Source organism: Mustelus asterias, chromosome 20 (genome assembly GCF_964213995.1).
Source record: "Mustelus asterias chromosome 20, sMusAst1.hap1.1, whole genome shotgun sequence".
Classification (NCBI taxonomy): domain Eukaryota; kingdom Metazoa; phylum Chordata; class Chondrichthyes; order Carcharhiniformes; family Triakidae; genus Mustelus; species Mustelus asterias.
In genome coordinates, this window is record NC_135820.1 from 78393380 (window position 1) to 78405660 (window position 12281).

General features: G+C 46.7%; 1 protein-coding gene across 1 annotated transcript in view; it reads left to right on the forward strand.

Moving 5' to 3' along the window:
- The window catches only part of angpt4 (angiopoietin 4), an 89495-nt gene extending 78429 nt beyond the window's left edge, over positions 1-11066 (forward strand). Inside the window, exons 9-10 of the mRNA XM_078236911.1 lie at positions 4376-4506; positions 10398-11066. Coding sequence (XP_078093037.1) covers positions 4376-4506; positions 10398-10558 — 292 coding nt within the window. The 3' untranslated portion in view covers positions 10559-11066. The remainder of the gene's footprint in view (positions 1-4375; positions 4507-10397) is intronic.
- Positions 11067-12281: the final 1215 nt, after the last annotated feature.

Below are 12281 nucleotides of genomic sequence, written 5' to 3' on the forward strand. Positions count from 1 at the left end.
ACGGATCAGAACTTCCTCGCACTCACTGTCAAATAGCCTCCCAGAACGATACATAGACAAACTGGAAGATAAACCCTACAATCAAGGGGATGTGGTGGCTATAGTTTTGTTTTAAATTTGTTCAGAGGATGTGGTTGTCGCTGGCAGGGCCAGCATTTATTGCCCATTCCTGAGGGCATTTGAGATTCAACCACAGTGGACATGTCACTGGGTCGGTAATTCAAAGGCCAGGATACTGCTCAAGCCAATATGGCTTCATTGGAAATTAAGTTCAAATTATGAATCTGGAATTCAAATCTAGCCTCGGTTATCTTGACCAAGTTGGGAAGGAAATCTGTCATCCTTACCCAGGATCCTACCCACTGCCCCGCCCCCCCCAACCCCCCCCCCCCCCCCCCCGATCCTGAACACCAGTTGGAAGGAGCACTGGGGTAGCAAGGACGCAGGATGTTCTCTGGGTGAAATCTCAGTTTCCATCTAATTAAGTCACCCCACCCCCCACATTTACCTGTCCTGGTCCCCCCATGCCGACACTATAGTTAAGAAAGCCCACCAACACCTTTACTTTCTCAGAAGACTAAGGAAATTTGGCGTATCAGCTATGACTCTCCATAGAAAGCATCCTTTCTGGTTGTATCACAGCTTGGTATGGCTCCTGCTCTGCCCAAGACTGCAAGAAACTACAAAAGGTCGTGAATGAAGCCCAGTCCATCACGCAAACCAGCCTCCCATCCATTGACTCTGTCTACACTTCCCGCTGCCAATATAATTACAGACCCCACGCACCCCGGACATTCTCTCTTCCACCTTCTTCCGTCGGAATAAAGATATAAAAGTCTAAGATCACGTGCCAACCGTCTCAAGAACAGCTTCTTCCCTGCTGCCATTAGACTTTTGAATGGACCTACCTCGCATTAAGTTGATCTTTCTCTACACCCTAGCTATGACTGTAACACTACATTCAGCACACTCTCCTTTCCTTCTCTATGAACGGTATGCTTTGTCCATATTGTGCGCAAGAAACAATACTTTTCACTGTATGTTAATACATGTGACAATAATAAATCAAATCAAATCAAAATCTCCCACTCTTACAGGCCCCATAAATCCCTCCTTCACTGCCCCAAAAATGAGAGAAAAGGACATACAGAGACTGAAAGCAAAAAAGGCTGAGAGAGAGATTCCAACTGGAGACAGATACGCAGAGGCCTGAAAGAGAGACAGACAAGAGAGCCATCGGGAAGCACAGAAAATCTAAAATAATAATAAGATCAGGGATTGAATTTTCACAAATGAGATGGAATAAATCTTGTATCCTGTTGCCAATGCAAACACTGATGTGTTTTTCCAAGATGGTTTCTAATGAGACAGACTGTTTGCTCACAGTTCTGTACTTCAGTCAGTGTAGTAACCTCAAAGAATGTAACCAGATCATTCACTTGTCAAACTAACTGTTTATCCAACACAATCAAACTCTCCGGATAACAGTCTTTTCACCGGTTCACCTCAGTCATGTCATTCTCTCTCTCACCTCATCATTCTTCCCAACAGCTTTTTTGTACATAGTTTTGGCAAAATCCCAAACTACAGAACATTCTCCCTCTCTCTTTCACTCTCTCTGAATATTCACTAGATGCTAGCCTGGATCGCACAGGGTACGATGATCTCACAAACCGTATCGAATGCTACAAGTACTCTGGGATGAGATGATTGTCCTATGAGGAGAGGCTGAGGGGACTAGTTTATGTTCCTTGGAGTTTAGAAGAGTGAGAGGGGACCTGACTGAAATGTATAAGATTCTCCAGGGCAGATGCTGAGTAAATGTTTCCCCTGTGGCGAATCTAGAACACTGGGTCATGGTCTCCAGAATAAGGGATCAGCCATTTAGGACTGAGATGAGAAGAAATTTCTTCACTCAGAGAATTGTAAACCTTTGGAATTCTCTACCCCAGAGAGCTGTGAACTCTCAGTGATGGGGCCTATTTAAGACAGAGCATAATAAAGTAAAAAAGTAAAGTTTATTTATTAGTCACAAGTAGGCTTCCATTCACACTGCAATGAAGTTACTGTGAAAATCCCCTAGTTGCCACACTCCGGTGCCTGTTCGGGTACACTGAGGGAGAATTTAGCATGGCCAATACATCTAACCAGCACGTCTTTCGGATTGTGGGAGGAAACTGGAGCACCCGGAGGAAACCCACGCAGACACGGGGAGAACGTGCAAACTCCATACAGACAGTGACCGAAGGCAGGAATCGAATCCAGGTCCCTGGTGCTGTGAGGCAGTAGTGCTAACCACTGCGCTAATAGATTTTGTTGGTACTAAAGGGATTAAGGGATATGGGAAGAGTGCATGAAGCTGGAGTTGATGTAGAAGTTCAGCTATGATCTTATTCAACGATGGAACAAGATTGAGAAACCAAATAGCTTCTCCAGCTCCTATTTTTTATGCCCTTGCGGACTGTGGGAGCTGCTGGAGCAATATCCACACTTAATTTCAGACTGCCTTGTCCAAGCCCCTACCCCCACCCACTCTCTCCCCTAGTCCCATCCATTCAGCCTGACAACACAGCTCACCAACTCTGATTCAGACATTATCTGGAAGGTATGATTCCGTGAGTATGACCAAGTCAGGCTGCTTCTTGACTAGTCTGTAAAACAGCTCTCCCAATTTTGGCACTAACCCCCAGATGTTAGTCAGGAAGAATTTGCACAATTGGGTTTGCCGTTATTGTTTCCGGTGCCTGGGTCAATGCTGGGTGGTCCGCCCTTTTAGAATTCATAGTGCTTTGATACAACTGAGTGGCTTGCAGAAGTCACCTGTAGGCCAGACCGAGTTTATACTGTATATAACCACTATAACCGGGGCCAGATTTCAATTCCAGATTTATCGTTTGAATTTAATTTCCAATGAAGCTATATTCTCTTGAGCAGTGACCTGGCCCGCTGCATAGATTCCTCATCATGTGACCTCCTCTCTCCGACTGCCTTACCCGTACACTTCTGCCATTAGATATCTACAACCTCGAGGTTTAAAACTTTCCCCCAAAATTGCAAAAGCAAAGGGGCTCCTCTTAAATAGGTTGTTAGTGTAGCTGTTAGCACACTTAGAATTGTTCAGCAAGTGCTGCTCAATCATTGAGCCTTGTCTAACAGTGGATGCTATGTTTTGAGTTTTGCAAGCCCGGACTGGCTGAGAGTGGTTGAGTTTTGAACAAACTAAAGAAATATGTTCAAACCTTGCACCCTTTTTTGAAATATCTGGAAGTTGGGGAGCCTATAGTTCTCCTCTGCTTTCTTCATGGCAATACTCCGGTTCAGCATTACCCAGTGACTGTTCTTACAGATTGTGTTTGTTAACATTCTGGTTATCTCAATGAATGAAACCTCCTGCAGAATTATAGCTTGACTCTTTTTAAAGCACACTTTATATCTACCCTTCTATCAGGGTGCAGATGGCTACATTACGCAGCACAGTGGGACAGTGGTTAGCGCTGCTGCCTCACAGCGCCAGGGACCCGGGGTCCATTCCCGGCTTGGGTCGCTGTCTGTGTGGAGTTTGCACGTTCTCCCTGTGTCTGCGTGGGTTTCCTCCGGGCGCTCCGGTTTCCTCCCACAGTCCGAAAGATGTGCTGGTTAGGGTGCATTGATCCGAACAGGCGACTGTGGCAACAAGGGGAATTTCACGGTAACTTCATTGTATTGTCAATGCCTTACTTGTGACTAATAAATAAACTTTTACAAGCTGTGTTGGGTGAAGATGGAAGCGCCTTTAATAATGATATAGAATCATAGAAACCCTACAGTGCAGAAGGAGGCCATTCGGCCCATCGAGTCTGCACCGACCACAATCCCACCCAGGCCCTACCCCCACATATTTTACCCGCTAATCCCTCTAAGCTACACACCCCAGGACTCTAAGGGGCAATCCTTTAACCTGGCCAATCAACCTAACCCTGGCCAATCAGGCTACTTCCCGTGCCTGAAGAGTCAACACATAACTGCACAGTTTGTGGTGGCACGGTGGCACAGTGGTTAGCACTGCTGCCTCACAGCGCCAGGGACCCAGGTTCAATCCCAGCTTGGGTCACTGTCTGTGCAGAGTCTGCACGTTCTCCCCGTGTCTGTGTGGGTTTCCTCCGGGTGCTCCGGTTTCCTCCCACAGTCTAAAGATGTGCGGGTTGGGTGGATTGGCTGTGCTAAATTGCCCCTTAGTATCAGGGGGACTAGCTAGGGTAAGCGCATGGGGTTATGAGGGCCTGGGTGGGATTGTGGTCGGTGCAGACTTGATGGGCTGAATGGCCTCCTTCTGCACTGTCGGATTCCATGAAAGAAGGGCTACACTGGCTTTTAATTCCAACCTTCTCTTCCACAGACTTTTCCTGAAAGGATACAGCGGAACGGCGGGACGCCAGAGCAGTCTGGCTGTTCATGGAGCAAGTTTCAGCACAAGGGATGCAGATAATGACAACTGTCACTGCAAGTGTGCGCTGATGTTAACCGGAGGTACGAGGGGAGGGGCCAGTTGCTACTCACGCTCCCTTTACTGCTGATGACAACATCCCCATTTCAGTTGCATGTTTAAGGTCAGAGTTGAGAAACTTTCGGAAGTCCTTCAATCTTAGATACTTACCAGAAACGCCCCTTTGGGGGAGGAAAATGGTATCCTTTCCAGATTGTCCATCATCCCACCAGCCTGGATAACACCTGGATTATTATATCTTCAGAAACTCTTGCCCCGGAATTGAAGAGATCAGAACAAAGGCAGGTAATGGTGGGGTGGAGTACAGATTAGCCATGATCTGACTGAAGGGCTGAATGGCCTCTTCTTGTCCTTATGAACATCCTGGGACAGATCACACCATTTCCGGTGAAGTTCCAACGTCACAAGGAAATTCTCAACCTTTATTTCTCTCCTTGAATGTATGTGAGTCACATCTTGAAAGGAACAGCCACTGTATCCATCATGTTCCACCGAGTGAAGTCCCTTTTCCTTTTCCCCTGTCCCCAACCTCCAGCATTTTAAAATTCTTTCACACGATGTGGGCTCCTCCGGCTAGGCCTGCATTTATTGCCCATCCCTAGTTGCCTTTGAGAAGGTAGTGGCCAGCCGCGTACTGAAACCGCTGCAGTCTGTGTGGCGTAGGTACACCCACACTGCTGTTAGGGAGGGAATTTGAGGACTTTAACCCAGCGAGAGTGAAGGAACGGTGATATGTTTCCAAGTCAGAATGGTGAGTGACTTGGAGGAGAATCTGGAGGTGGTGGTGTTCCCATGTTTCTGCTGCCTTTGTCCATCCAGATGGTAGAGGTTGCATATTTAGAAGAAGGTTTGGTGAGTTTCTGTAGTGCATCAGGCTACTTCCTGGCATTGGGATTGTCAGTGGATTCCAATTTTCCTACTTTACAACAGGACTACACTTCAAAAATGACCTGTTGGCTGTAAAACACTTTGGGGTGTCCCTTGATTGTGAAAGGTGCTATATAAACGTAGCCTGGAGGACCAAATGGTCTTGCTGTTATTTTCTATTCTGACATGTCACGCATCGAGTCCTCGCTGCTGCCTCACAAGTTGAGTCCATCCAGCTCCTTGCGCACAGTAAATGGATTGCTCTGCTTCTTGTGGGAGACTGGAATCATCGCCAGCTAACTTTATTTGAAATGTGGGAAAGATTTCATGCAAAATAGATGAACGAGGAGCAAAGGTCATGAGTAAAGGGAATAAAGCAGCAAATTTCTCCGCAGGAGAGCTAATATTTCACCATCGTAGCAGTGTTTAATGAGTGCAGACAGCAAAGTTAGTCAGTTTGACAGCTTTCACCAGCCAGACGAACAGGCTAAACATTTAGAACATTCGCCCTGTGAAGTATTCATTGCAGCTGTGTCTAAATCTTCATCACTTCAAACCCATCTGTTACTGTGCCTCAAATCTTCCCCTTGCTGGGGCAGAGGGTGTGTTGGCCTCGTGTCTCAGGCTGGGCTCCAACTCCAAGCTGCCTCTTTACTTTAATCGGGATGAGGATGTGTCTGCCCCAAGGGAAGGGGGGGGGGGAGGCGGATCCATTACCTGTCCCTGGTGACCCTTGAGGAAGAAGGAAGAAAGGACTTGCATTTATATAGCGCCACTCGCAACCTTAGGACATCCCAAAGCCCTTTACAACGAATGAAGTCATTTTTGAAGTCTGGCCATTGTTGCAATGTAGGAATCGTGGCAGCCAATTAGCGCACAGCAAGATCCCACAAACAGCAGTGAGACACATGAATGGATAATATGTTCCAGTGATGTTGGTTGAGGGATGAATATTGGCCAGGACACTGGAGAATTCTTCCCTGCGCTTTGAAATAGTGCCATGGGATCTTTCACATCCAGCTGGGAGGATGGTTGGGGTCCTCGGTTTAATGTCTCATCAGAAAATGGTACCTCTGCTAGTCCAGCACCCCCTCACTGCTGCCACTGGCTGTACCCGCTTAGATTTTAACCCAGCCTTAGACTATTAATCCAGAAACTCAGCTAACGTTCTCCGGACCCAAGTTCGAATTCCACCACAGCAGATGTTGGAATTTGAATTCAATAAAAAGTACCTGGAATTAAAAGTCTACCGATGACCGTGAAACCATTGTCGATTGTCAGAAAAAACCATCTGGTTCACTCATGTCCTTTAGGGAAGGAAATCTGCCATCCTTACCTGGTCTGGCCTACACGCGACTCCAGAGCCACAGTAATGTGTTTGACTCTCAACTGCCCTCTGAAAACGCCTTGCAAACCACTCAGTTGTTACCACCACTTTCTCAGGGGCAACTAGGGTTGGGCAATAACTGCTAGCCTGCCAGCGATGCCCATGGCTTGATCTTTTAAATTTGTTCAAGGGATGCGGGTGTCGTTGGAATGGGTCAGCATTTGTTGCCCATCCCTAACTGTCCTGGAACTGAATGGTTTGCAAGTTTTGTTCCAGAGAGAAGTTAAGAGTCAACCACATTGCTGTGGCTCAGGAGTCACATGTAGGCCATCGGGTAAGGACGGCAGATTTCCTTCCCTAAAGGACATTAGTGAACCAGATGGGTTTTTCCCACAATCAATGACAGTTTCATTGTGGCATCGTTACTAAAACTCACTTTCAATTACAGTTTGTTTTAGTTAATTAATTGAATTTAAAGTCCACCAGTTATCCTGGCGAACCCGTATCCCCAGGGCTTTAATCTGGGGGTTTACTAGTCCAGTGACATTACCACTTATGCCACTTTCTGCCCCCAACCTATGAATATATTTGAAGATATTTAAAGCTGGAATTGGTCTCTTAGTGAATCAGGTGACCCGGGGATGGGGGCAAGAGATTGGAGTTGAAGCCCAGGGTCAGTGATGAGCGGCAAAGCAGCTCTATGGTCTGCTCCTTCTATTCCTTGTATCCTTGTGTATTTTTATCCACCAGTTCCGTCTGTGAGCTCCAATCCTGTGAAATTTCTGTATTCAAAGAACAAAGAACAATACAGCACAGGAACAGGCCCTTCGGCCCTCCAAGCCCGCGCCGCTCCCCGGTCCAGGATTGAATCCTGAATCCAGGATCCCCGCCCAATTTTCCAGCCTATCTACATCCTAATATCCTATCCATCGAGCTGTCCCTCACAGCTACGATGCTTTGTTCATCACAACCTATTAACTCACCCCCACCCCCCCCATTCCAGACCATGTGATCTCCAGGGAGAGGCGAAAACCCAGAGTGAAAACCCCAGGGCCAATATGGGGAAAAAAAAAAATCTGGGAAATTCCTCTCCGACCCCCTGTGGCGATCGAAACGAGTCCAGGAGATCACACTGGCCCTGATCAGAAAATGCTTCCCAACCCTATTCATTTCCACTTCTGCTTTACGAACACCATCTGTATTCCCTGCCCCCGAGACAGGTTCCCAACTATCCGCAGTCTCGCTCTGTACTGGCACCAGCAAGATGATCATAGAATGAAGTCTTGAAACGAGAAACAAAGAACAATCAGCCCGCGCCGCTCCCTGGTCCAAACTAGACCACTCCTTTGTATCCCTCCATTCCCACTCCGTTCATATAGCTGTCTAGATAAGTCTTAAACGTTCCCAGTGTGTCCGCCTCCACCACCTTGCCCGGCAACACATTCCAGGCCCCCACGACCCTCTGTGTAAAATATGTCCTTCTGATATCTGTGTTAAACCTCCCCCCCTTCACCTTGAACCTATGACCCCTCGTGAATGTCACCACCGACCCGGGGAAAAGCTTCCCACCGTTCACCCTATCTATGCCTTTCATAATTTTATACACCTCTATTAAGTCTCCCCTCATCCTCCGTCTTTCCAAGGAGAACAACCCCAGTTTCCCCAATCTCTCCTCATAACCAAGCCCCTCCATACCAGGCAACATCCTGGTAAACCTCCTCTGTACTCTCTCCAAAGCCTCCACGTCCTTCTGGTAGTGTGGCGACCAGAACTGGACGCAGTATTCCAAATGCGGCCGAACCAACGTTCTATACATCTGCAACATCAGACCCCAACTTTTATACTCTATGCCCCGTCCTATAAAGGCAAGCATGCCATATGCCTTCTTCACCACCTTCTTCACCTGTGACGTCACCTTCAAAGATCTGTGGACTTGCACACCCAGGTCCCTCTGCGTCTCTACACCCTTTATGGTTCTTCCATTTATCGTGTAGCTCCTCCCTACATTATTCCCACCAAAATGCATCACTTTGCATTTATCTGGATTGAACTCCATCTGCCATTTCTTTGCCCAAATTTCCAGCCTATCTATATCCTTCTGTAGCCTCTGACAATGTTCCTCACTATCTGCAAGTCCTGCCAGTTTTGTGTCGTCCGCAAACTTACTGATCACCCCAGTTACTCCTTCTTCCAGATCATTTATATAAATCACAAACAGCAGAGGTCCCAATACAGAGCCCTGCGGAACACCACTAGTCACAGGCCTCCAGCCGGAAAAAGACCCTTCCACTACCACCCTCTGTCTTCGATGACCAAGCCAGTTCTCCACCCATCCAGCCACCTCCCCCTTTATCCCATGAGATCCAACCTTTTTCACTAGCCTACCATGAGGGACTTTGTCAAACGCTTTACTAAAGCCCATATAGACAACATCCACGGCCCTTCCTTCGTCAACCATTCTGGTCACTTCTTCAAAAAACACCACCAGGTTAGTGAGGCATGACCTCCCTCTCACAAAACCATGCTGACTATCGTTAATGAGTTTATTCCTTTCTAAATGCGCATACATCCTATCTCCTCCAACAACTTCCCCACCACGGGGAGTTCCTTCAATTCTGGCCTCTTACACATCTCAGATTGCGTCGTTCCACCATTGGCTCTGTGCCCTCAGCTGCCTGTGTGCTGAGCTCTGGAATCCTCTCACTGAGCTTCTCTGCCTCTCTCTCTCTTCCTTTAAGATGTTCTTTAAACCTCTATGAGTAAGGCTTTGGTCACCTGCCCTATCTCGTTATGTGACCTGACATCTATTTTTTCTGGTATCTGTGATGATGTGTGCCTTCATGCGTTATGATGTAAAGATGCTCGGCAGAGCAAGGGCTAACATGGGACTGGAGAGTGGCACTGCCCACGGTATGATGTATGCAGATACATGGTAAGTGATTCTCAGTTAGCCTGCATGGCGGAAAATCACCATGCATGACCATACCTTAGAAGTGTAAATAGTTAAAACCTGCCAATAAAGTGTTCAAAGTGTTTAAGCACACAAGTCACAAGATCCCATCATCAGAACAGCAACAGAATGACCCCATAGTATAACAATAGCCACCCATGTGACGTGTCTTGAGGAATTTTAATATGATTAAAGGAGCGACATAAATGCAAATTCATCCTAAAACATGCAGAAATTTGACTCCTAAAATGTTTGGCTTCAATTAAATCAGCCTGTTGTCTTTGTTCCTGTTGATTGACGAGGTTAGGATTGTTTTCGCTGGAGTTCAGAGGAGGGATCTCATAGAGACTTATAAAATTCTAATAGGATTAGACAGGGTAGATGCAGGGAGGATGTTCACGATGGTGGGGGAGCCCAGAACCAGGGGTCACGGTCTGAGGATTCAGGGTAGACCATTTAGGACGGAGGTGAGGACACATTTCTTCACCCAGAGAGTGGTGAGCCTGTGGAATTCATTACCACAGGAAGTAGTTGATGCCAAAACATTGAATGTATTCACGAGGCGGCTGGATGTAGCACTTGGGGTGAATGGGATCAAAGGTTATGGGGAGAAAGCAGGATTAGGCTATTGAGTTGGACGATCAGCCATGATTGTAATGAATGGTGGAGCAGGCTCGAAGGGCCTCCTCCTGCTCCTATCTTCTATGTTTCTATGTTTTGTGTGGAATTGTTCCAATAGTCACTGATCTTTTCCCACTCTCTCCTGTCAGGCTGGTGGTTTGATGCGTGCGGACTGTCGAACTTGAACGGAATGTACTACACGGCGGGCAACAACATCCGAAAACTCAATGGCATCAAGTGGCATTACTTCAGGGGCCCCAGTTACTCACTGAGGGCCACCAGCATGATGATCAGGCCTGTGGACTTGTGAACACAGCCAGTGATAGTGGGCGGGGTGATGCTCGCCAGGCAGCTCAGAGGAGCTGGGACACAAGCCCTTTCTTTATTTTGGGGGGGAGGAAGAAACTGCCACAGGCAAGGGCCACAGTTGAGCAAATTAAGAGTTTGGCATTGTTGCATTGCGGAGGAGGCTGAGAGGGGAACCTTTGCTGTAAGGAATTTACACGGGTTGGCCAGAATTTATGAGGGCTAAAAGGTTTTGATAATGAATTCCAGAGGATCCCCCGCTGAGAACTAATTCGATTCAGAAGCTTCTGAACTACTACTGCAAAGATCGTTAATGACACATTCTGAATATTAATGGGCATGTTTCTTTTTAAATACATTGTAAATGTGTATAAGATATTAGAAACAGATACATCCCTTTTTAATTTAAAACGTCAATTATATTTTGGATCAGAAAGTGGAAATGCTGGAAGTAACAATAGTTCCCATTGGCTCAGAGTTCTGGCCAAGTTACCTGTACAAAAAAAGCATAAAGATGGTCACAGTTAATAAATCTGCCCCTTTCATGTACAATCAATTCCATCCACCCTCTTCTCACCATCTCCCTCTTCCCCATTCTCTCTCCAAAACACAACTGGTTAAATTGCTTGTTTTCACAGGGGCTGCTGGGAATGATGTGCTTTAAGGGAGTGTGGCTGACAACACAATAGCCCTGGCTCCAGAAATAGGAGGAGGCGGTTTATCTCCTCAAGCCTGATTCACCATCAGTTGGTTCACGGCTGATCTGTACCTGATCTCCATTAGCTTACCCTAGCTCCTAACCGAACGAAAATCCAACAATCTGGGCTTTGAAATTTCCAATTGCTCTCAGCTTCAACAGGGGGGAAAAGATTGAAGTTTCCTCTACCTTCTCTGTGAAAAAATGCTGCCTGATGTCATCTCCTGATTGACCAAGCTTTAATCTTAAGGCTATGTGACCTTGTTCCAGACTCTTTTCCCCACCCACCCACCAGTGGAAATAATTTCATTCTGATTTACCCAAACAAATCCTTTAATAATATTAAACCCCTGACTTTCATCACCCCTTAATCTTCCAAACTCCTGGGAATACAAACCTCCCAATAAACATCACAAGTGGAAAGTCCACAGTCAGAGAATTGGACTCTCTCTAACTGCACATCACCTCCCAGGCTTCTGTACCTGTCACTGTCAGTGTCATAATGTTCACAGCTTTACTACACACATAACAATTACTGGTTTGTCAAATGTTGCAATCTCTCATTCTGATTCTGTTCCCCCACAACGGGCGGCACGGTAGCACAGTGGTTAGCACTGCTGCTTCACAGCCTCAGGGACCTGGGTTCGATTCCCGGCTTGGGTCACTGTCTGTGTAGAGTTTGCACATTCTCCTCGTGTCTGTGTGGGTTTCCTCCGGGTGCTCTGGTTTCCTCCCACAGTCCAAAGATGTGTGGGTTAGGTTGATTGGCCATGCTAAAATTGCCCCTTAGTGTCCTGAGATGCGTAGGTTAGAGGGATTAGCGGGTAAATATATAGGGATATGGGAGTAGGGCCTGGGTGGGATTGTGGTCGGTGCAGACTCGATGGGCCGAATGACCTCTTTCTGCACTGTAGGGTTTCTATGGTTCTAACTACTTCCTCTGTGCAGTTTGTGATCCTGTACTTTTCTCACAATTTGAAAATCTGTGGAAGTTCAGAGTGTTTAAGTGAATAAGCATGCAAATGAATGA